The sequence below is a fragment of the Castor canadensis genome, chromosome 4 (assembly GCF_047511655.1).
Source record: "Castor canadensis chromosome 4, mCasCan1.hap1v2, whole genome shotgun sequence".
Lineage (NCBI taxonomy): Eukaryota > Metazoa > Chordata > Mammalia > Rodentia > Castoridae > Castor > Castor canadensis.
In genome coordinates this window covers 68481041-68506251 of record NC_133389.1, presented here as the reverse complement: position 1 = coordinate 68506251, position 25211 = coordinate 68481041, and the positions used below count along the sequence as shown (strand labels likewise).

Genomic DNA, 25211 nt, shown 5'->3' with positions numbered 1-25211 from the left:
TACAGAGGGAGGATTTGAAGTCACAGAGCCAGATTTAGACAGAGGTATGAAAAAGCTTGGACATAATGGAATCTCTCCCCATCGTCCTGATCACTCACAGTAGTTATATGTCCTGTCAAAGGTTGGAATCTAAAGACCTGAAAAGGGGCCAGTGATTTTGGTTGTCTAAAGGATAAGTGAGCCAGATTTGAGTTCAAAAGCGGATTAAATTTTTGGTTTTATATCTGGGGTCAAACCCAAGGTGTCTAAATTATTGAGGAGGCATCTCAGTGGGGAGTCAGATGGCAGAGGAGGTGGCCCCTATAGTGGGAGCTGGTTGAAAGGATATATGGAATCACGGCACGTCCCCACATGGCTCGAATATCCTGAGAATGGTACAAGGCACACGAGAAACAGTCGAAACTGCATTCAAGTGGCTTGTAGGGCCCCCGGGGCCCGGAGTCTGTGGGTCACCCGGCACCGGGCTTTGCAGATGGGTGGTCTCCGAGACCCACAACAAAAATAGACCCAAGCCGAACAGAGGGAAGGGAGCCCCCCTCTACCGTCTGAGTACCAGAGATATCGAAAAGGGGGGGTGTTTAAACCACAGAGACACCGAAGGGAGAGACCACAAAGGGAGCCCAATAAGGGTATGTGGACTCACCAAAGAATGTCCGGTGTTGGATGCAAGCAAGGCGATCAGGAGGATGAGTCCTGGCCAGTCACGTCCTCAGGGTGGTTGTGGGGTGAGTTGGAATGGGAGTCCCACCAGGATTAGTGGGGAGCCCCCATCCAAGTCATGGCACCAAATGTAAGGAAATATAGGCCCCAAAAGTGACCACGTGGAGAGGAGTGATCTGGCAAGAGATTCTTAATTGCTGGGTAGGAGAGGGAGAGAGCAGAGAGCCAAGAGAGCGAGAAGCAGGAAGGGCAGGGGCTTAAATACCCCTCAGTGAGACTCAGCATAATCTGATTGGTTAGGATCTTATGGTTCATGCTGATTGGAGGTTGGGGCAGAAGGAGGATTCAAGCTAGACTTGAGGCAGGACCGTGACCCTGGAAAACAGAAGCTTAAGGGTGCAGTAAGAACTGAAACCTATCGGCGCCGTTATTGCCAACAACTGTCAAGTACTGTGTTCTAATGCAAATACAGTGTTCTTCCTTCTTATTAAAACATCTTCATTTAGCCCCTCACTCCTTCATTATCTGCTTTTAATTGTCTAGTTCTTTCCAAGTATATGTGAATCCAGTTATTTTAGTCTGTTCAAGACTGCAATAACAAAATGCCATAAACTGATGTTTCTCAAAGTTCTGGAGGCTAGGAAGTCCAAAATCAAGGCAGTGTTCTCTGATTTAATGTCTGATGCCGCCTGCTCTTTGGTTCATAGATGGTACCTCCTCCTCAAATGGTAGGAAGAGTGACCCCTGGTCTCTTCAGCCCCTCAGGATAACACTGGTCTCCATTCATGAGGCCTCAACCTCATGACCTAGTCACTTTCCAAAGGCCCCACCTCCCAATACCATCACTTTGGGGATTAAGTTTCAGCATATGAATTTTATGGACACACATTCAGTCCATAGCACAAATAAACAAATGTTTCTTTGGAGCAGTTTTTACAAATTAATCTATTAAATACTTTTTCAACCTAGTATGAAAACAGTAGAAATAATGAACTAGAAGAACAAGTGCTGTAGGAACAAAGGAGTGAATGTCAAAAGTTGTCAGCATTTTGCTGCCAGTATTCCTGCCCTTACTCTACATTTAGGCAATTTTGTCACTTCCTTGCTTTGGAATTGGTAATGACTTCCACACCTACTTTAAACTCCTCAGTTTGTCATTCATAGGGCTGAGCCACCTCATTTTAATGTCTTTCCCATTGTGCCTTAGCAGGAGCTGGTGTACTCAGATACCTTCTTGCCTTTCTTCCAAGTCCCACATGCTCCTGCTTGTGTCTTTACCCACACTGTTCTTCCTGGTACTCCCTTTTTAGAGTGTATACATGGAGGGCAGTGTAGTGGAAAGAATGTGGGGTTTTTGTTTTGTGTTTTATCTCACTGGTTTACAAAATGTGTGTTTTGAGTCAAGTAGTTCCCAGTTTTATCTCTTACTTGCTGTGTGATTTAAGGTAAGAAGTTACATAAAGCTCTTTGAGCCTTAAGTAACTAACTGCTTGTAAACAGGGAAAATAATACCAATTTTCTCATAGACCATACTAATGTTAGTTAATGTATGTGAAACTTCAGGAACTCCTATAAAATCCAGATCCCTTTTCTTTATGTCCTGAACTGAAATTTAAAGGTAAGGGCAAGGTTTGTTGCTTTATCTCAGCAACTCCTATAAAATCCAGATCCCTTTTCTTTATGCCCTGAACTGAAATTTAAAGGTAAGGGCAAGGTTTGTTGCTTTATCTCAGCAACAATACATGTTAGGGACAGAGAAGATACGGTTTATCAAACCTTTAAACACTTACTGTGTGTTGAAGGTGTGGTAAGCAAGTCACATGCATAGATAATTAAAATACAGTAAGTGCTGTGGGTGGAGGAGAGGTGTGTTTAGGATGTGACTTATACTGAATGGAGTAGGTCACCAGGGAATATTTCAAGAGAAAGGGCTGCTGTTGCTTAATCCTTTTTTTTTTAACACCTTTACTGGAATGTACCATAAGAGCCACTCACTTGAAGTGTACAATTTAAAGATTTTTAGTAAATTTTGCAGGATGAATAACCATCAAAACATTCAAATTCTAGAATGTTTCTCATCACCCCCAAAGGACTCCTTATTCCTGTATGCAGGCTTCATGTTAAAGGATGAGTATTAGTTAACCCTGCAAAAATACAAAGAGAGGGTGGACTTCAGGCAGTGAACACAGTCAGCGGCAATGAGAGTGACATTTCTGTCAGCAGTTTCATTTCTAGAGTGTGAAGCTGTGTTCCTTCCCTACAAGTTGTGTTTTGGCTTCCATTGTTAGGAATAACGCCACTCACAGAGAAAGCTCATGAGAAAAATCTCACATCCAAGAGCAAGGTTTAATGGCAGGCTCAAACTGCCAGGCTGGCCAGGGAAAGATGGCACAGCACTGACTCAGGGCTAGGCATGGCTTTTATAGAAGAGAGAGGTTAAGGCAGTTAGCTCGTGCGCGGGAGTCTCCGGTCATGGTGGCGCAAGCCAGCAATCAACGAGGCAAAGAAGTGAGGCCTGAGGATAAAATGGCTGCCAATTTTCAAAATGGCGACATTATTACTCTATCATCCATGAACTATGGAACTCAGTTTTCTCATCTGTTTTTTTTTTCCCTTGGTGGTAGTAGGGTTTGAACTCAAGGCTTCATACTTACTAGGCAGGCACTCTACCATTTGAGCTACACCTCTAGCTCCAGTGTCCTCATCTATAATGAATACTAATTTATTATTGAACTTAGCTCCATTTAAACTCTCAAATCCAGTGATTGCCAAAATTTAGGATGCCTTGAAATAATGGAAAAATAGGATGCACTTTGAAAAAAAATTATAAACAAAAGACAGGGACCATCAAGGACAGAAAAATGGCTGAGTGCCAGTGGCTCACTCCTGAAATTCAAGCTACTCAGAAGGCAAAGATCAGTAGGATCACGGTTTGAAGGAACCCCAGGCACAAAAAAGTAAGACTTTATCTCAAAAATATCCAACACACACACACACACACACACAGGGCTAGTGGAGTGGCTTAAGTGGTAGAATGCCTGCGTAGCAAGTATGAGGCCTTATATTCAAGCCCCAGTACCAAAAAAAAAAAACCCCAGAAGAATGAAAACGATTCTTATCAGCCTTTTAAGGGAACTTTCTATTGTTTTTAGTGTTTTGTTTTTTCTAATTACATTAGCAGTGAGTGGAAAATTTCTAAAATGCTGGAAGGAGAAAAGATCACTATGATCCAGAGATAATTATTAATATTCTCTTGTTCTTACATTTGTTTACATATAAGTGCATATTTGAAATTGGTTGCCACAAATAAAATTACTTCTCCCCTACATTATTAAATATTATAAAATGCGATTTTTTTAATGTTGCATTATTTTTATGGGAAAAAACATGGCCTATACATTATTTTAAATGGCAAAAATATAATATATGGTGAGGATCAAACTATGTAGAAGGGATAAAATAAGAAAAGAAACCTCCTCTTTTTCCCTACCCTTATGACATTTCCAAGTGTTAACAATGGTTTATATATTTTCAGAAATTTGTATGTGACTTCATGTTCCATTGTTTGGATAATCCATAGATTTTTCTTTGATAACCAGTTAGGATTGTCTTGGTTTTGCTTTTGCTTTGATAGTGCTGCAGTGAATATTTCTGCATGTGTATCTTTGCATTCTTGTGAAAGTATATCGTGAAGGATAAGTCCCTAAAAGAGAAATTTCTGGATCAAATTTTGCATAGATACTACCAAGTTGCATTAAATTGTACATCTGCCATTAGTAGATATTCTCATGAGTCCTTGTTCTTTCACATCCTTACCAAAAACTGGATCTTAATTACACCTTTATGTTTATTATCAGTTTGTTAATAGAAAAATAACTCACTATTCAAAAAATATTGGCCAAACATTGTTTTCACACATTTATTAGTGAAATGTAAGAAACTTTTCTGTGAATTTCCTATTCACACTTTTTGTCTGGTTCTCTTGAATTGTTTCTATTTTCATTGATTTGTAAGTAGAAGTCAAGAGTTCCTGCCTGGTATGGTGATAGTAGTGAAAAGGGTGTGAGCATAAGCACGGAAGTGTAGAATAAAACTGGGGTTTGAACATAAAGCCAACATGCTTTGGCAAATTCTTTTTAAAAGGAACTTTGAATTCTTTTTATTTGTTTGTTTTTTGAGGCAGTCTTACTATGTAGATCAGACTGATCTGGAATTGTCAGTCCTTCCTCAGCTTCTTTGTGCTGAGATTACAGATGTGTACCGCTACTCCCAGCAGGAATTCTGTAATCTATGTTGAGAACTCTGTGATTTTCATTTAGTGTACTTCTGTAATACTAAAGTCCCAATGGTTTCAACTCTGACAACTAAAAATATGTGATACCTAGAAGGTAACTTGAGATCAATAAAGTGAAAGACTTTTTTTTTTTTTTTAAAGGTGTAAGGCAGGGAGGGGACAGTCATGGGGAATTGCTGTTCTGGGAGCATGTGGTGTTTTTGTTCCTTAGTTGCTGTGTGGTAACTGCTGCTGTTTTCTTTTTCACAGGTGTAATGGATAGGTAATAGAGAAGACCACTTCCCTTTCTTGTGAGGGTATCAGCATGACTGAGTGCTTCCTGCCCCCCACAAGCAGCCCCAGTGAACACCGCAGGGCTGAGCATGGCAGTGGGCTGACCCGGACCCCCAGCTCTGAAGAGATCAGCCCCACAAAGTTTCCTGGATTATACCGCACTGGTGAGCCCTCGCCTCCCCATGATATCCTCCACGAGCCTCCTGATATAGTGTCTGATGATGAGAAAGACCATGGGAAGAAAAAAGGAAAATTTAAGAAAAAGGAAAAAAGGAGTAAGTACTGTTTTTCTCTGCATTATTTAGTTAGTTAGTTAGCTAATTTTTTTGAGACAGGGTCTTGTTATGTAGCCCACGCTGGCCTCAAACTTGTTATCTTTCTGCGGCAGCCTTCCAGTTACTAGGATTATAGGTATGCATTGCCATACCTAGCTTGATATATTTTAGCTAAACTACCCTAATCACATGGACCAGGTGGTTTTTGGAACTATGTCTAATCAGAGACTTTTGTTTGTTTGTTCTTTTGGTGGCACTGGGGTTTGAACTCAAGGCCACATGCTTGCTAGGCAGGTGCTCTTACCATTTGAGGCACTCCCAACAGCCCTTTTTTTGTGATGGTTTTGTTTTTTTAAGATAGCGTCTTATGAGCTATTTGCCTAGGGCTGGCTTCAAACCTTATCCTTCTGATCTCTGCCTGCTCAGTCAGAGACTCTTGTTTGACATTTCTTTTAGTTATGTTTTTAGGAATTCAGTTTTTGTATACTGGGGTTACATTTTAGAGTCTTTTTTTGGGGTGGGTGGGTTACATTTTTAGAGCTTTTTTTTTTGTCAGTACTGGAGTTTGAACTTGGCCCTTACACTTGGTAGGCAGGCACTCTGCCACTTGAGTCACTCTGCCATTCCTGGGTTTGTGTGTGTGTGTGTGTGTGTGTGTGTGTGTGTGTGTGTGTGTGTGTGTGTGTGTGTGTGTTGGGATTTTTTTGAGATAAGGTCTCCAAAGCTATTTGCTCAGGCTGGCTTTGAACTGTGATCCTCCTGATCTCTGCCTCCTGAGTAGCTAGGATTACAGGCTTGAGTCACATTTTAGAGTCTTAATCTCACAAATAAAAATACTAAGTTTCCAGAAATGGTGAAAGTTTTCTAGTGATATTTTTGTTCAAAATAATGTATTAAAAAGTTTGCGAAAATAATTCATCTGAGCATTCTATTCATAACTTCGTCAGTAGGGAGGATGAATTATTTAAGTATTGCTCTTTAGTATGATAGAAATAAATAAGGTGAGTTATTTTAGTTACGTATTTTTTTATTTTGGATTTCATAGTGGTTTTTTGGTGGAACTGGGGTTTGAACTCAGGGCTTCAAACTTGCAAATGAGGCACTATACTGCTTGAACCTCACCTCCAGTCCATCTTGTTCTGGTTATTTTGGAGATGGGGTCTTGAAAGCTCTTTTGCCTGGGCTGGCTTCTAACAGCAGTCTTCCCAATCTCAGCCTCCCAAGCAGCTAGGATTGTGGGCAGGTGCCACCAGCACCTGGTTCATAGTGTTTGTAAGTTAATTTTTTTGTGAAGCCTCACGCACAGTTAGAGTGCACAAATGGTGTATAACTTGATGAGTAGATGGGCCTCTGTCACCACCACAAGGACCTGAAAACAGCATTATCAGCAACTAGACATCATCTTTGCCACCCTTCAAGGGGCACTTCTTCATCACAGACTGAGACTGCCTGAGTTGGAGCTTAAGGAAAAGGAGGCATGTTTCCTCTTGTGTCTACTTTCTTTTGTCTAATATTATGTTTGTCAGATCCATTCATGCTATTCCATGTGGTAGTAATTTATTCATTTTTTGCTAGATATTATACAACTTATCCAGTCTGCTGTTGTTGGTCCTTGAGTTAATTTCAGTTTTCAACTATAATGAATAGTGCTTCTGTGAACATTGTTACACATGACTTTTGGTGTACATGTTTGTGCATTTCTGTTATGTGTGCCTGGGCATAGAATTGCACAGACATAGGCCATGTGTCTTTCAGCTTCACTGGATTGTGCAGAAGGATCTTGCACAGCAAGGATACCAGTTCACATTCCCACCAGCAATGTATGAGAATTCCAGTTTGCTTTACAACATAGTGTTTTGCCATTAAGATTTTCGCCATTCTGGTTAGTGTGAGGTTCATGATGTTTTAGTTAGAGGGTAGCTAATGAAATATCTTTTAATCTTTGTTATAAATATCTTACAAGGTGGCTAGCTAAGGAAAAGTATAGGAGAATTATAAATATTAAAAAACAGTGGTGGAGGCAATCTAACCAGTGTACAGGCTATTCAGACTTGTCACAATCCCCCTGTAAAATGAATATATTGAAGTAAAAATGGGGGGAAAACCCCCAACAGAACAATAATGGAAAGAAAAAGAATGTAGTGACGAGAGAGGGGTTCCATGAGCCTGGAGTGACTTTTCTCTGTGCTGCAAAGGACTAACAATGGGCATGCAGAAGAATGTTCAGCCTCCAAACTAGCAACCAATGGCGTGTATCTGTGGAGAATGCCACACAGAAAGTGAAATAAAATCCAGGGATCCAGTCAGATGCAGTGTATATACAGAATAATGTACAGAAAAGGACTGAAACACGGTTTTTGATGCTCAGTGAAACGTGGGGATTTTGTAGTATCTTCATTTGGCCCATTTATGTATCATTGTTGGTAGCTTTTGATTTAGCATGCTTATCTTACGAATACAACTACATGTATGATTTCATCTTAGCAGTACTAGGGTTTGCGCTTACTAGGCAGACTCTCTACCACTTGAGCCACATTTCCAACCCCAGTATGATTTCATTTTAAAAGCAGGATTGTATTTAGGTGTCTTAATACTTTGTATAAAGAAAGTTTTTTGTTCAGTTATATGACTTAATTTATTACGTATGTAATCTGACTTATAAGAAAGATTAAAATTGCTTCCCCAAACTACACTTTTAATCAAAGCCTTTCTAGAATATAGGTTTTTATAGCCATCTAAAGGTCTGATGTAAGCCTTCTTGGAGCCGAGCACTGATGGCTCACGCCTGTAATCCCAGCTTTACCATTTGAAGCGAGCCCAGGCAAATAGTTCATGAGACCCTATCTCAAAAAAACCCATCATAAAAAAGGACTGGTAAAATGGCTCAAGTGATAGACCTCCTGCCTAGCAAGCACGAGACCCTGAGTTCAAACCCCAGTTACCCCCCCCCCAATAAAAAGGTTCCTTGGAAACCTCTAATCTGTATCACCAACTGTTAGTAAACTCTCTAGCATCATTTGATACAAAGTTTCCTGACTAGGGTGGCAACATGGTGAGACCTCATTGTACTTGGTACAGTATAAAATTATGAAAAATTCAAAAATAATAGAAAAAAATGAAAACTGAATAGATACATAAATGGCTGCGAAAGTATAAAAATAAGTTATTTCCTCACACAAGTACACAAACATCACTCCACCAGCCCCTAAAATAAGCTCTGTATAAAAAATTAGGGTGGAGTGATTACTCGAACAGAGATTAAAAAATGAGAAGGGGCTATCCCTAGGAAAACAAGGGGAAGGAACATGACTGAAATAGGGGAAATAGCAATTATAAAAACTCTGGGATAAAATGTGAACCTGTCTCATTCCCACTTCAGAATGAAGCACACATGACTCAAACTTCATGAATAGTGATATTGTGGTAGTGGGAAGTCATTGGGACAGTAAGTAGGAGAGTGACATGGTATAACACTTAAAAAGTTATTCAGGCTGTGGTGTGAGAATGGTCTATACAGGGACAAAAAAAACACTTTAGGGGCCGTCAGTACTAGTTAAGGCCAATGATAATGACTGGGATGGGATGATAACTATGAAGAGGAGAGAAGTAGCTGGTTCTGTGATGTTTTTTGAATTTGAATCTATAAGATTCCTTGATGGATAAGATAGTAAAGAGCTCAATAAGCAGTGTGAGTGTTGGTGTAATGCTTTGGATCCAAATACCCACACTGCCTCTTGGTATCTGGCTATGTGATCTTACCTTCCTTTATGTTTCTCCTTATTTAGATGCAATGTTTTCTTTTATCTTTATGGAGTCTATAGTAGTGAATTTCATTTGCCTACATAGTCGGTTTCTTTCAAGTTGTTTTTTGTTCTGCTTCTTTTATTCAGCATAAATGTACATATAATTATAACCAGAAGAAAAATATTGGGAGTAAAAAGAAAATTTACAAGGCTTGTGGAATTATAACCATTTCTGAAATAGTTAAAGGATTTCTTTCCATGTGGAAATGCAATGATAGGACGTTACTAAGTGGGTGTGTGTTTGAGACTTAGGGGATAATTTTGGAGGAAGTTTGCTAGTGGAGTGAGGTATTGAGGACTTCACAGGATGTAGAGCATGTGATGCTGTTCCCCTTGATGAAGATTTAATAAGGCAGCATAAGTTGAGTCTATATCTGTAACCATCCAAATTTAACATTCTCCAGTGGCATGGAAATAATAATATAAATCTAATAGCTTGAGCATTAGACCTTACCACCAACAGTGCCTGCTATAGACTTTAGGTCTGTAATTTAAGTGCAAAGGGGGAAAAGAAATAATTTATTGAACTCCTGTTATGTGCTAGGTACATATTAGGTGCTTTGTTCCTCCTCTGTTTTAACTAGTCTATTTGTCTGAAAGTTATTTAAAACTGAAATAAATTTGTCCGCAAATGGAAAAAAAAATAGCTGGACATGGCAGTGTGTACCTGTACTTTCAGCTACTCAGGAGGCTGAGGCAAGCAGATAGCCTGACCAGGCTGGCAACATGGTGAGACCTCATTTCATAAACAAACTATGACAATGCTGACAGGTGTTAAGGCAATTGGGTTCTTTGTCAGCATGTGAAAACCAGAGCTTCTGTTGCAGGGAAGTAGACCTTGGGATTTGTCCAGATCATCCAGAATGAGGGAATTTCCTGGTTCATCCTTGACTCAAAGGAGGCTGCGGTCCTTGCTGCAGACTCCAGAAAGAACTTAACAGTTAGTGACAGGAGAATGAATTGTGATAGAGGAATAATTGCACATAAGCGCTTGTGCAGTTTGTGTGATGCTTGGTGATTGCCTCAAGTAACATGCACCAAATAGGGCAAAACTCAGCTAAGTAATTGGTGTTGTAGAGGACAGGATTCATACTCCATACAAGGATTCATTCCATTAGTCCTCTGTGTAGAGCCTTTCGTGTGTGTTTGTATTTGACTTGCCAGAACTCCACTTACATGCATACAGTGTATAATACCAAACCAGTTTCCCTGCCTAATACTAATAAAGCAAGGATGTCTGCTTGTTGCCCTCTTATGGTCAGCAGATGTCACTGCATCTTTTTTAGCTGAGGAGAATCCTATTTTCATTTGTTGGGAGTGCCCAAAATAGGTTGGCAGTGAAGTGAAAAGCTAGATAGCTAGTGCCAGTTGGCACTTTTTCTTGTTCTTCTCTTTTTAGACAGCATATGGAAAGTTTGACATTAAACAAACATATAACTTATACTCCCTCCATTTCTTTGGCAGCTGAAGGCTATGCTGCCTTTCAGGAAGATAGCTCTGGAGATGAAGCTGAAAGTCCTTCCAAGATGAAGAGGTCCAAGGGAATCCATGTGTTCAAGAAGCCCAGCTTCTCCAAAAAGAAGGATTTTAAAATAAAAGAGAAACCCAAAGAAGAAAAGCATAAAGAAGAAAAGCACAAAGAAGAAAAACATAAAGAGAAGAAGTCAAAAGACTTGACAGCAGCTGATGTTGTTAAACAATGGAAGGAAAAGAAAAAAAAGAAAAAGCCAATTCAGGAGCCAGAGGTGCCTCAGATTGATGTTCTGAGTCTCAAACCCATTTTTGGAGTTCCTTTGGCTGATGCAGTAGAGCGGACCATGATGTATGATGGTGTTCGATTGCCAGCCGTCTTCCGTGAATGCGTAGATTACATGGAGAAGTACGGCATGAAGTGTGAAGGGATCTACAGAGTTTCAGGTACTGGGGACATATGCTTCACTTGGTGGTTCTTAAAAATTAACCTCACTTTCTTTTTTCAAAGGAAAGAAAAAATATTAACTTGTGAGGAACATTGTGGCTTGAGTCCTAAGACTGATTCCTTTTCTTGATCGTTTCAGTTGTACAACTCTCTTCCCCTTGTTTTGATGTTTTAACAGTTTGTTTTTTATGCCATTTCCTTCCTTTGGGAGAATTTGCACCTGAGTTGTCCAAACTTGCAGCAGGTGAGAAAAGACAAAGTGAAGCATGTGGGTAGCATCACATAACAGGGCTGTGTGCAGAACCTGTTTTTGCCTGAGATGAGGCTCGGTTGTGAGAGGAACTTCAGCAAGGGAAGGACAGAGATTGGTGTGAAGGAAGCTTCTTGGCCAAGAGACAGTTATTGACAGAGCCTTGTAATGCATTTCCTGAGCTTGGTTAGAGGTACAAAGTGTTATTTTCTAAATGGTTAGGCCCCTCATGTGAATGCTTCTGTCAGTTATGTATAGTTATTACATATATCAAAGAAATTGATTTTTCATTTATTTATATCCAGTATGTACAAAAATTTATATTTCATACTTGGCAATGATGTATTTTGTACTTGATATCTAAAGTAAAGCAAAAATATGTATTATTTAAAAGTGAAAAGATTTTGTTCTTCCAAAGGAGCATGACTTTTGTGCTGCTATGGGATTCAAGTCCTAAGTTGTGGCAGTACATGTCCCAGTCTTTACATCCCATAATTCACTGCTTTGTGAATTAAATCTTTTGTTTAAAGATCTAATTTATAAAGTCAGTTGTTGGTTACATATTCTCATGATGAATTAAAGTCATAAACATTTGTAATATAAAGAAAGATAAACCAATTTTTTCCCATTTAATTGATTTGTACACATTTCTAGAAGGTAGACTTGATACTTAAGTTTTGCTGAGAAAGGGTAAATAGTTTTGGTACTTGAGATAACCTTTACATAATGCATTAGTTAAAATGCTGTCATCTAAGTATTTGGCCCAGTGTTCAAACCACATAAAACAGCATTTTGTGTACAGTGCTACTATTTCATACAAAGTAAATTAGGCAATGTGTTTGAATTTATAATTCCTTAATTCCTTATAAAATATAACACACTGAAACAAATTTGATTTTTAAGAATAATTTCTGATGAATTTTTTTAAAGACTTAAATAGTAATAATACATAAGCCATATCTCTTGGATGATCTTGATAGGCATGAAACAATTTTGTTGTAGGTGAGTTCCTCTGAAGGGTTTTTATAGCTTTGTCAAAGGATTCTTTGTCTTTGGCTTATTTTTCATGTTTGCATTCTTTTGGAGAATCAAAGTTGCAGGTTCTCTGTGTGAAAGTCATTCAGACTGAGCTGTTCCCTATCACTGGCTCCTGGGGCTTAGCTCCTGCTTTGATGGATTGATGAACATTATATGTCCTCTCCATTCTGTGGCAGTGTGTCATTCAGCAGTGTCAGGGTTATGGGTATGGCTGTGACTTTGCTTTTTTCCCGCTTTGGTTGAGGATGGAGCTCAGAGCCTTGTACATGCTAGGCAAGTGCTGTACCAGTGAGCTACACCCTCAGCCCCAATATTGCATTTTGAATGTCAATAGTAATGTTATTTTTTACTTGAAGATTTTTGGTTCTCATTTATAAATCAGTTCTAATTTAAAAACAAATGTGAAAGACAGACTAAACAGTTTTCTATTTTTAAGTTACTTGTCTATGTTTTATGACTTTTTGTGGTACTGGGATTTGAATTCAAGGCCTTGTGTTTGCTAGGCAGGCCACACCTCCAGTCCTTATTGCATTTTTTTTTTTCTGTATTAAGATGTATCTGTGGGCTGGAGGCATGGCTCAAATGGTAGAGTGCCTGCCTAACAAGTATGAAGCCTGAGTTCAAACCCCAGTAAAAATAAATAAACAGACAAATAGATGTGAAATATATACTTACATTTATATTCTTTCTCTCTCTCCCTGGAATTCTTTATTTGAAGTGTCTAATTTTTAAAAATAAAATTATAACTTTCACAAGTAAAAACTAACCAAATGTTTATTCTAATTGTAAATTATGCAATTTACTAGGGAAAAAAATTAAATATATATATAACACGCATATATATTAGAGTAAGAGAAGAGCTTTGCAAAGAATTTCAGTTAAATTTATCAAGTTCATAATGTTTACACATTGTCATAAAAGTAGGAAAATGAAATTGTTTTCTAACTTTTCTGTCTCAAAATAAAGATTATGCAAAAACAAGATTCATATTGTTATTTTTGTATTTGGTGATACTGATTTTATTTTGTCAGTGATGGTTATGGTACAGATTTATTATAATGCCATTAAAAGGTTTTCATATAAGATAAGGAATGCCAAATCCCAAATGTAAGCACTGTATTAATTGTTCCATTCAGATTAGATAACACCATTAGCCAGAATTTGTGGCTTGTTTCAAATGATTATTAGCCTAAGATTTTAAGCATTAAACAAAGCACAAAGCTACTTTGTACTTTCATGAGTAATCATTGTCACTGAATTATGTCACACAATACAGAGTCTACTAAAGACTTAAAATCTGGTACAGTGTTGGAAAAACATTCACTTCAAGTGTTGTTTCTTTCAGTTCAATAAGAAAAGCCAAACAGTTTGATTGTAGAAACCCAAACTTCACTGAATTTTTTTTATTGTTCCAGTTCTGTTTAGAGTAAGAAAACACAAAGTTCAAATTTTAAAATAGAGATTAGGCTTGGTGCAGTGGTTTTATGGCAATAATCCCAACTACTTGGGAGGCAGAGATTATGAAGTTTGTAGTTCAAAACTCAGGAAATAAGTAGAGCAGTGGTAGTATGTACTTGTAATCCCAGCTACACAAGAGGCACAGGCAGGAGAGGCACAGGCAGGAGGACAGTGGTCTGACACCAGCTCGGGCAAAACTGAAGTAGGACTGGTGGAGTGACCAAAGCAGTAGAGCAGCTACCTCGCAAGGCAAAGCCATGAGTTTAACCCCCGGTACCATCAAAAAATAAAACAACTAAAGCAAAAACAGGCTGGGATTGTAACTCAAGTGGCAAAATGGCACCTGCTCAGCAAGCACAAGGCTCTGAGTTCAGCACCCCAATAAATTAAATAAATAAATAAACAGAAGACAGAGATTGTTTAATGGAGAATAATTTTCAAAGAGCTTTTTTAGGTAGGTAGTGCACCTTTTTCAGCTGCAGTACAGGTTTTACTTACAAAAAGTAATTTATCTACAACTTTTTGAGACATAACTTTGGTAAATCAATTTTATGCTGTTAGTCTTGAGGCAATGACAACATAAAAATTAGAAAAAGCAATTGACTACCTGTATAGAGCAAGAGTTAGGCTGGATTGTTTATTTTTTCTCTGAATTTCTATCTAGCTATTTAAGGGAATTTAAAAAAAAAGATGTTCCTCAGTTGACTGGCATATTTGTTTAATATACGTGTGGTTGCTTTGAATTTTGAAATTTTCGGTTATCACTTAGCTTTTGATTGAATCTACCCTTGAAGTGTAGTCTTTCATGTGATTGTGTTATAGAGGAATTATATGATCCTTGTGCAGACAACAGTTACATATTGGTCGAGGGCTGCTCACATATCTCCCTAGTAGGTTAGATATAGAAGTAAAGAAAGCTTGTGTATTTGATTTCTTTTCTGGTATTCTCTCTTCTGAATTTGAATGTTTTAAGGAATTAAATCAAAGGTGGATGAGCTAAAAGCAGCCTATGACCGAGAGGAGTCTCCAAACTTAGAAGAATATGAGCCTAACACGGTCGCCAGTTTGCTGAAGCAGTATTTGCGAGACCTTCCAGAGAATCTGCTTACCAAAGAGCTTATGCCCCGATTTGAAGAGGCTTGTGGAAGGACCACGGAGACCGAGAAAGTACAGGAATTTCAGCATTTACTCAAGGAGCTGCCGGAATGTAACTATGTTCTGATATCTTGGCTCATTGTGCACATGGACCATGTCATTGCAAAGGAATTGGAAACAAAAATGAACATACAGAACATCTCTATAGTGCTCAGCCCAACCGTCCAGGTAGGGGTCTTCTCTACACATTCCCCTTTGGTGTTGGCACTGGGGAATTGGGGGACATTGTCTGTTGCTGAGTCACATGTGAAGCAGTAAACCTGAAAAGGTGGATGATGGATTAGCTTGACTATAGGTCTTTTTCTTTCAAAATGTGTACATGTTGACATGTAAGATAATGAGCATGTTTACCCTTTTGCTTGTAGCTATGAGATTTGAACATCATACAGTCTGTGGTGTGGGTATATAAACTAATTCCTAATGACAGTGATCTGTTATTTGTAGAGAAGGAGCCCATGATATCTGCCATTGCAGAGTTCATCTATAAAATTTGTTATGTCATCAAATAACATTGTGCTTAATTATATCACCTGCACTCAAACTCAAACAAGGGCCTAACGTTAATTTGTTTGGTAAAGGATTTAAGAGGATTTCATTTGTAAAGATGGATCTCAGAGAGATAGTGTATAGACTTTTCATCTGAGAGATACTTCAGGGTTATGGAGTCTGTAAATTGGTATCTTTTTACAACATACTTATTTGGCCTTTCTTTGTTGCTGCTCAGTTGATGCTGTCGTAGAGGGTGTGTTTGCCTTTGTAGTTACTGATTTTACTCAGGCAAAAAAGAAAAGGAAGCTGGGTGCCATGGCTAATGCCTAGAATCCTAGCTACTTGGGAGGCTGAGATCAGGAACCAGCCCAGGCAGATAGCTCATGAAACCTCGTCTCCAAAATAACCAAAACAAAATAGATTGGAGTTGTGGCTCAAATAGTAGAGTACCTGCTTTGCAAACACAAAGCCCTGAGTTCAAATCTCAGTCTCACAAAAAAAAAAAAGTTGTATTTTGTATCTTAAGCCCTCTTTTTTGGCTAGTATATTAGGTCACTGACCATATGATTTATATAATCACTGATTTAAGAATGTATTTTTTTTATTAAAGATTCTTTCATCGATTATTGATTATATTTTGGAAGCAAAGTATTTCTTATTTCTCAAAATGTAATGATCATTCATGTTAGTTGGGATTTCAGAATCTGGTAAATACTACATTCAAGTGTGCTGTAAGAGTAAGTCTGAGGTAGGAAGAGTTTCTTTTATTACCTGTCCAGTCAGCCTGCAGTCCTGGTCTCCCATTGTGGGAATATCACCTTTGAGCACTGGGGTACAGGTGTGGCTGGCAGGCTTTTGCTTCTGGAGCCGGGCCCTGCCCTGGCCAGCTTTTTACCTTCCATCTAGTCCTCAGGAGAGTGACTCATGTGGAAAGGTCTCAAAATACATTGGAAAGGAACATTGGATATTTAAAACCAGTTAATATTGTGATAGAAAAGAACAAATTGATGATAATCAACTTTTGCATGCTTTTTGTGTTTTTTTGTTTTTTTTTTTAACTTCAGTGCCTTCTGGTGCTTGAGTATATGATTTAACTCAGATTTTTTCCATTTTCTTCTTAAATTGGCCATTAATTAGCAAAACCTGCCTTGTCACTCCTGCAGAAATTTTTCTTTCATGTATCCAAGATTAAAGTATGTACTAATATGATTGACACAAATGAAATAAAATAATTTTCATTTTTTCTTGCATATTTTTTTATTTTTCCCCAGATCAGCAATCGTGTCCTGTATGTGCTTTTCACGCATGCACAAGAGTTCTTTGGAAATGTGGTACTAAAGCAAGTGACGAGACCTCTGCGCTGGTCTAACATGGCCACAATGCCTACGCTGCCAGAGACCCAGGCAGGCATCAAGGAGGAGATCAGGAGACAGGTGTGTTCTCTGCCCTCCCCTCTCCTCTGCCTGCCTCTGTGCTGGCTGCTGTGGAGCTGAGGATGATTAGCTCTTTCTTACCAAGTACTTCCTGTGTGTCTGAAGCTATGTGAGCATGTTTGTGGCACACTGAAGCTAGATATTTCAAGATGGCACTAGTTCATGCATGAACTTACTAGTTCATGCCAAGTAAGTCAGAATGTTGTGATGAAAAGAGCATAGAGTTTCAAATCAAAAGACCTGACTTGGGCTGAAGGCATGGCTCAAGCTGTAGAGCACCTGTCTAACCAGCAGGTAACCCTGAATTCATCCCCCAGTACTGCAAGATAGATAGATAAATAGATAGATAGATAAGAGAGATACTGTGAAATAGATCAATCAATTGATTGATCTGGCTTTAAATGCCTGTTCTACTCCTTGACACGCTAATTTTAGGCAAATTTCTTAACCTCCTTGAGCCTTGCTATCCTCATTTTAAAATGTATCCCCTCATGGGATTAATGTGAGGAGTTCCCAAAGTCTGAAAAGGACTCAGCCCAGGCCAAGCACCTTGTAAATAGTTCAAAACTGTTTGCTTATGTAGACAAGTATGCTTGCTATAAGGTACTGGAATTTAGGAAAGTTAAATAATTTACTCTGTGTCCATAATTAGTAGGCCATAGAACCAAAATTCTGAGATTTTCCACTATGCCATTTTGATATAAGAAATAACACTATGCATTCATGTGCTCACATGTGTGTGTGATAAAAAATAAAAAATTCAAGACTAAATAAGAAATACACATTTAATTTATTTGCATGCACATTATCAAATACCTGTTTACTTTTATTCCATCTGTTCTGAGCTCCTGTTTCTTATTGGTTGGTGATATGTGGGTGGGTGGGGGAAACAGTGTGGCAAAGGATGTGAATTAACTACAATCAAACCAATATAAATAAATAAATGAAAATCTGATTCTCAGGTAAATCACAAGAGTTTTAGTGTTATCCTTGAAGAAGTAGTTAGTGCTATTAGTGCTATTATTTCACTTTTTCTGTGATAATTGAAAAAAAGTTCAATTTTATATCTTTGGAAATTGCATGTGTCATTTTTAGATAAGATGACATGGGATACTACTCAGTGTGCACTTTTGTTTTCTAGGAGTTTCTTTTGAATTGTTTACATCGAGACCTGCAGGGTGGGATAAAAGACTTATCTAAAGAGGAAAGATTATGGGAAGTACAAAGAATTTTGACAGCTCTCAAAAGAAAACTGAGAGAAGCTAAAAGACAAGTGAGTTACTTATTTTGGTAGATTGTGTTTATGATAAAATAATAAACTAATGTGCTGGTGTCCTTTGTTTACTGCTACAAATTATTTCTTTAAAAAATGTACTGTGTTCATGCCTATTAAACTAACTTTCTCTGGGAAATTTATTCACTCAAATGTTCCTTATTCTGGATTATTGATACTTCAGCTGGTATGAGTCACATGTTTCATTTAATTTGGAAATTAAATTAAAAAGGTGATTTCACTAAAATATGTTTTGTCACTTCCTACTTGATCATATCTAATTAATTTTCATTTTATTTTAGTTTAGTTTTTGGTGGTAGTGGGGTTTGAACTCAGGGCCTTATGCTTGCTAGGCTTATTAGGCAGGTGCTCTACAGCTTGAGCCACTCTGCCAGCCCTAAGTGGTAGATCTGAGTTGAGTATTTTCAAAATAGGCTCCCTTGAGCTATTTACCAGGACTGACCTTTAACTACCATCCTTCTGATCTCTGCCTCCCAAGTAGATAGGATTACAGGTACGAGCCACTGGCACCCAGCCCTTTTTGATCATATCTATAGATGGAGCTTTTTAAGGATGAGAACAAGCTGGATGGTGAGATATCTTCAGACACTACTGACAAATTTGAGAGTTTGGAATGAGTCAGCTATCTGGAAATAGTGATGATGGTCTCTTGGAAGGCCCTACAACTCAGGAGGGACTCTGTTTACCTAGTCATTTATAGGAAGAGCAGTATGCAACTGCTGATGCATCTGGAGTACCCAGACTTTTGATCTAGTTTAGTGTATGTTGTTCAGTTCTGGACTGTTTCTTATCTGCACCAAAAATCCTACATCTCTGGACCATTTTACAATCCATATGCAGATTGAACCATAGTATTCAAATAGGCATATCTAATGAGCACTGGTTATCACTTACTGGACTTGAAGAGCAGGGTGATGGGTTGCTGATGGTTTTATTTTCATAATAACATTTTTATTGTTGTACTGGGGGTATATTGTGACATTTACAAAAGTTCTTATAATACATCATAGTTGAATTCACCTACTCTGTCATTCTCCTTTATCCCCTCTCCCCCATTCTTGGAATAGGAATTCAACAGGTCTCATTTTTCCATTTACATATATGTGTGCCTACTATTTCCATCATATTCACCCTCCTATACTCTTTCCTTATTTCCTCCCCACTCCCACTGATACCACCCCCCAGGCAGGACCTGTTTTGACTTCCTGTTCTCGTTTTTGAAAAAAAATGACATTTTTATTTAAGATATTTTTACAGGTGTTTGTTTTATTGTGACATATCCATGTATATATGTATTATAAACTGTATGGTTGTGTCTAAAGACAAAGACACTTCCTTCTTTTGCTTCAAGGTGAGATTTGGGTCCCTGGAAGCCCACTGTGTCTGAATGAGCACAGCCCTAGGGTTTTTACACTTTCACTCCAGGCCAAGCAGACTAATCAAAGTCTTTTGCATATTTTTCTTTCTTTTCTTCAGCTTACTAGATTGCTTATCTTTTCTTTCCTATGGCTGTTTTTTGTTGTTCAGTTATTCCCTTCATTCAGTCTGGTATTAGGTCTTGGTGACTGACTGACTGGCTTCATGAGAAGACTGTAATTGTTAAATCATATGGCATTGCCCATCAGACTTTAAATGAAAAGTCCCTGACCTAGGACAGGGCTAGTGAAAGTCTGGCTTTTGGTTCTCTTGCTTCTGCATCTATTTTGGAAAAAGAATCAGGGAACAGCAACCTCAGCCAAAATGAAAGGGATGGGTTTACCATTTTCTCCGCTTGTGCTCCTTTCTCCCTCCCTACCTCTCTCTTCCCCCCTTTCCTTTCTTCTCTGTCTCTGTGTCTCCTTTCTACTCTCTTCTCCCTCTTTCTTCCCTGTAAATCTCTCTCTTCTCTCTACTCTTCTTCCCCCCTCTTTCTCCTTCCCTTCCTCTCTCCCTGTCTTCCTCTCCCCCTCAACCTCCCTTGGTCCTCTCTGTTTCTGTGTGTCCTCTCTATTCTCTCTCCCTTCTTTCTTCTCTGTCTCTCTTATCTCTGACTCTCTTTTTCGCTACTCTTCCCTCCCTCTCTTTTTGTGTCTGTCCCTCTCTTTCTTCTCCCTTTCTCTCTTCTCTCTCTCCTCTCCTCTCCCTTCTACCACTCCTTTAGCTTTGGGCCTTGTGCATACTAAGTATGTGACTTAAGTGGTAGAGCGCCTGCCTAGCAAGTGTGAGGCCCTGAGTTCAAACCCCAACGCTGCCAAAAAAAAAAAAAAATGAGTTCTTCCACTGAGCTACACCCCCAGGTTCCATCATGTTTATTTTACCTTTGAGGGATAAATGACTTTTAAAGACAGAAGCAATATCCATTATATTAACAGGTTAAAAATAATATCTACAATATCAGTTTGATAATTTTTTATAAAGTTAAATATATGGTTACTTATCATATGACCCAGCAATTCCACTCCTAGGCATTTATCTAAGAGAAAAAACAAAAACAACCATAAGCCTTTACAAAGGCACATGTAAAATGCTTAGAATGACTATAGTTACAATAGCTCAAAGCTGCAACAAAACCAAAATCCTTCTGCTGATGAGTAGATAACCAAATTGGGGTGCAGTCAAACCATGGCTCATCACTCAACAACTACTGATACAACAAAATAGGCAGATGCATCTAAAAGCACTGTGTCAAGAAACCAGAGAAAGACTGCCTACTGATTGATCCAATTTATATCAAACTCAAGAGAAAGCACTATAGGATGGAAAGAGGTGGGTGGTTGTTAGGAGCCAGCAGTGGTAGAAGAGCCCTAGGGCCTCTGTGGTGGGATGTTCCATAACATAATAGTGGTGGTGGTTACTTGACTGTATACATTTGTCAAAACTAATTAAATCACACACTTAAAACTGACAGCCCCAACAGTACCCCAAAAGCATCATAGACGCTAACTTACATGGAAGGGTGCCAGAAATGGTGAGCAAATTAATCAGAATTGAACATTTTTCACAATGCCGTCACAGACTAAGGTCCGCATGTTATATTGCAAGCTCAGTTAGCAAACTGATGTCTCATTTGATCACTGCTGGGATCTTTTTCAATTCTAGGAAACAAGAAGGAAACTTCTAACTTGGTGATTATGGTGTGAATTTATTGAATGTGTGTTACACATGGGCTGACCAGTTCTCCTTCGTTTGTCTTCCTTGACAGGAGTGTGAAACCAAGATTGCACAGGAGATAGCCAGTCTTTCAAAAGAGGATGTTTCCAAAGAAGAAATGAATGAAAATGAAGAAGTCATAAATATCCTCCTTGCCCAGGTAAGCTAAACTCTTATTCTTTATTTTACAAGTCTCTTTAATGATCATTTTAAAATAGAAGCTCAGCTACAGAATCTTTTAACCAAAATTATAAAGTGATTCCAAGGGACTGTACCTATTGTATCTGGCCCTACCTTTATGTGTGTTTGCTAAAATGTTTGCCATGGATAAAGAAGCTGATTTCTACTGGGTAATTTCTCCTTATGTAGCATTGTTCTAAATGCTTTACTTAATTTCATTTAGTCTACACATAAGTCTGCATTATAGGGATTTTTTCCTGATTTACAGAGATTAGTGCTGTTAGTGTTGTTTGTTCAACATAATTAGTGCTATTATATTTTAAAATATCAATGATATTTTAAACATGCTTTTCTAATTTCTCAAAATTTGGGATTCTTGAAGTACAAGGTTACAATTTTTTTTTTTTTTTTTTTTTTGGTGGTACTGGGGATCAAACCCAGGGCCTTATGCTTGCTAGGCAAACACTAAACCACTGAGCTACATCCCCAGCCTGGGATACAGATTTTAACTGATAGTCATTGCAATCAGATGGAGACACATTGTCTTATTATTCCTTCATTGATTTGATAATATCTCTTGAGAACCCACTATATTCTAGGAATAGAGCTGAAGTTGAGCTCATCTTTTTTGATTTTCTCAAGTCCATCTTATTCTGATGGAATTTTCAGAGTTAAACTGGAAGAAATGAAGTTCTGGGCTCTGATAGCATATTATGTCTGGACTTCCAGAAACACTTAGGTGGCTCACCTAAACCTTGCAGGTTTCAGTCCTTTTCTGTCATTTAGGAAAAATACATTGTTTTGCCTAGCAGATATATATCTCTTCCCCTGAAGAGAGAATGAAGTTCCAGATTAATACCGTTGTCTTAGGGTTTTCTACCCTGAGGTTTCTTGGAACATTTTCTTTAGAGGTATGCTAAGGCAAAGGAAGAATACCCATGTGTTCACAGACTCTTAGGAAACGCTGCAAGTCATATCTCCAAGAGCTCTCCAGTGCTTTATTGGAATGTGACCATAGTGGCTTTCACATTTAAGCACAGATTGTTCTCACAATATCTTTTTGTTTGGAAGGAAATGCTGCAGATTTTTGTCTGCATGCACCGCCTCGTTTCCATGGCCAAATTTCTGGTGCTCCCTGTTTCATCTGCTTTGCTGCTTTTCTCTAGGTTGAAGGGGCTCTCTGTATCTTGTGCAGATAGTGATTTTTTTCCATTCTTTTCACAAGACTTGTGACTCAGTTTTAAAAATAGACATTTTGTTAAAGCAGAATATTTGAGTTGAGGAGGACAGTGAGTTATGAGGAAAAAAAGATTTCTACAACCTTTCCTTCACTCTGATCCATCTTAAACTTGATGCAACACACATTTCCTGGGTTTTTCTTTTCCTAGTGACACTATTGAAGTCCACCTGAATGTACTCTCACTTTCCTGAGAGACAGGAAGCCAAGGCAGATTTTGTCACTTGATCCTGGCTTTGTCTTGGTGTGGGAGCCTCATGGGGAGCCTCATAGAGGGGGGAACCAAGCTCCTGAGTGGCATTTTATTGTTGAGAAAAGTCTAGTCATTCCTTCAGAATAATTTTTGTATACATGTTCTCAAAGAAGCTTTTTCTTGATCCTGAGAAAACTATTTTTTGGTTATGCAGTTCAACCCTCAATAGGGCTGAAGAATTTAGGGCAACATAGGAGACCTGCAAAAGTGGCATTCCCTAGACTAAAGCTCTGAATGGTGTTCACTAGTGATGATCATTTTAGGAGAACGAGATTTTGACTGAACAAGAGGAGCTCCTGGCCATGGAGCAATTTCTGCGCCGGCAGATTGCCTCAGAAAAAGAAGAGATCGAACGCCTCAGAGCTGAGATTGCCGAGATTCAGAGGTAAAAGAAAGCCTCAGATTTTGAAGTTTCCAACAGTGTTTATTTAAATGTAAATGTAATTGTTTCAGCTCTCAGACTTTCCTGTAGAAGAATTGGGTTTCTAAAATTAATCATCTTTAAGGTTCTTATTTATCAGGTTTTAAGGAGGCGTTGTAGCCAGGCACCAGTGCCTCACGCCTGTAATCCTACTTAATCAGGAAGCAGAGATCAGGAGGATCAAGGTTCGAAAACAGCCAGGGCAAATAGTTCACTGAGACCCTATCTCAAAAACATCCAACACAAAATAGGGCTAGTGGAGTGGCTCAAGTGGTAGAGCACCTGCCTAGTGAGGCCCATGTTCAAACCCCAATACTGCCAAAAAAACAAAAAAAAAGAAGGCATTGTATTACGTAGATCCACGATCACTGGTAGATCTTGAAAGAGGGAGAAGCACGAAACCAAGAAAACCTTAAAGTTCCCTTTGTCTCCCTTCATAGTCGCCAGCAGCATGGCCGGAGCGAAACCGAGGAGTACTCTTCCGAGAGTGAGAGTGAGAGTGAGGATGAGGAGGAGCTGCAGATCATCCTGGAAGACTTGCAGAGACAAAATGAAGAGCTGGAAGTGAGTTTGGGGGAAACAGACAGAAATCATGGTAATTTCTAAAATATTGAGACTGTATGTTTTCCCTTAGGAATACATGATTACCAGTTGGGAGCCTGGTAAAGAGGATGTCTTAGGGATGTGTCTCACCCAAGACTGGACAAGCAGAGGATGTGACAGTGTGTGTTCTCAAGCTGTCTGAAGTGTGGCAGTCTTTCCTGACTTTAGGGTACCATACAGACTTTTATTTTCCCAGACTTTGGAAAGACAAGTGTTACCTGACCACCATTTTAAGCAACTTCGTATGATGTAGTTTCTGCTTCCAGAGAAGATAAGTAGAAAAAGAAAGGCTTATGGGAAAAGGGAAGTCTCCTGAATCTCTCTGGGAAAAGTGAGGGACAAAGTTTTGTCCTGGAGCTTAACCTATAAAGCAGTAGGTGAGACATAAAGCACCAGGAAACTGGGAGAAAGCTGCACAGTGACAAGAAGGCAACGGGAAATTAAGTAATCAGAATTTCCTTTCTTACCCCAAATAAAACATTGTCTCCAGGGTCAAGAGGGAGAAGACATCCTCTTTGCAGAAGGGAGACTGAAAACAGAGGACAGCTTTGCTTCCCTCGTTTCAGGTTTATTCAGCTGCTGGGCAAAGCAAAGCTCTACCCACATAGGGGCTAAACTGCCGCACAGAAGCATTGTTCATGAAAATCCTCTGCAGTATCTGTGGGCAGAGTTCAGACATGTTATCCCTCTTCCCAGAGCCCAAGCTCAATACACAGTAGCACCAGTGTTTTGGGAGGGGTGAGCAGGGGTCGGATATGGGTCAAGGCCTTGCATTGCTACCTTAGTTTGCTTTTCTTATGTTTTGCAGAGCATATTATAATCCTAAACAGGAAAACAAAGTTCAGAATTAGGGTACTTGTGGTATAGGTGTAAGCTGAGCTACTATAACAAAGGAAATAGTTAGTATAGTGGTTGTCAGTAGCCTGCCATTGTCTACACAGGCCTTTTCCATTTGTGGTCCAAAGTGGCTGTTCTGAGTTTGCCCATTCTTAGTCAGGAGGAAGTGGGGAAGAGTCATGGCCTCATCGAGGGCAAGGAGCAGACATGG

General features: G+C 38.9%; 1 protein-coding gene across 2 annotated transcripts in view; it reads left to right on the top strand.

Annotated features, from left to right (window-relative positions):
- Ralbp1 (ralA binding protein 1) overlaps positions 1 to 25211 on the top strand; it is a 76686-nt gene that overhangs the window by 48868 nt on the left and 2607 nt on the right. The window contains exons 2-9 of one of the 2 annotated variants that reach the window (XM_020186641.2): positions 5204 to 5502; positions 10770 to 11222; positions 14943 to 15292; positions 16885 to 17046; positions 18188 to 18319; positions 21522 to 21629; positions 23403 to 23524; positions 24001 to 24124. In XM_020186641.2, coding sequence (XP_020042230.1) covers positions 5259 to 5502; positions 10770 to 11222; positions 14943 to 15292; positions 16885 to 17046; positions 18188 to 18319; positions 21522 to 21629; positions 23403 to 23524; positions 24001 to 24124 — 1695 coding nt within the window. In that variant the 5' untranslated portion in view covers positions 5204 to 5258. Of the gene's footprint in view, positions 1 to 5203; positions 5503 to 10769; positions 11223 to 14942; positions 15293 to 16884; positions 17047 to 18187; positions 18320 to 21521; positions 21630 to 23402; positions 23525 to 24000; positions 24156 to 25211 lie in introns of both variants that reach the window. The other variant, XM_074070423.1, reaches the window with a different exon arrangement.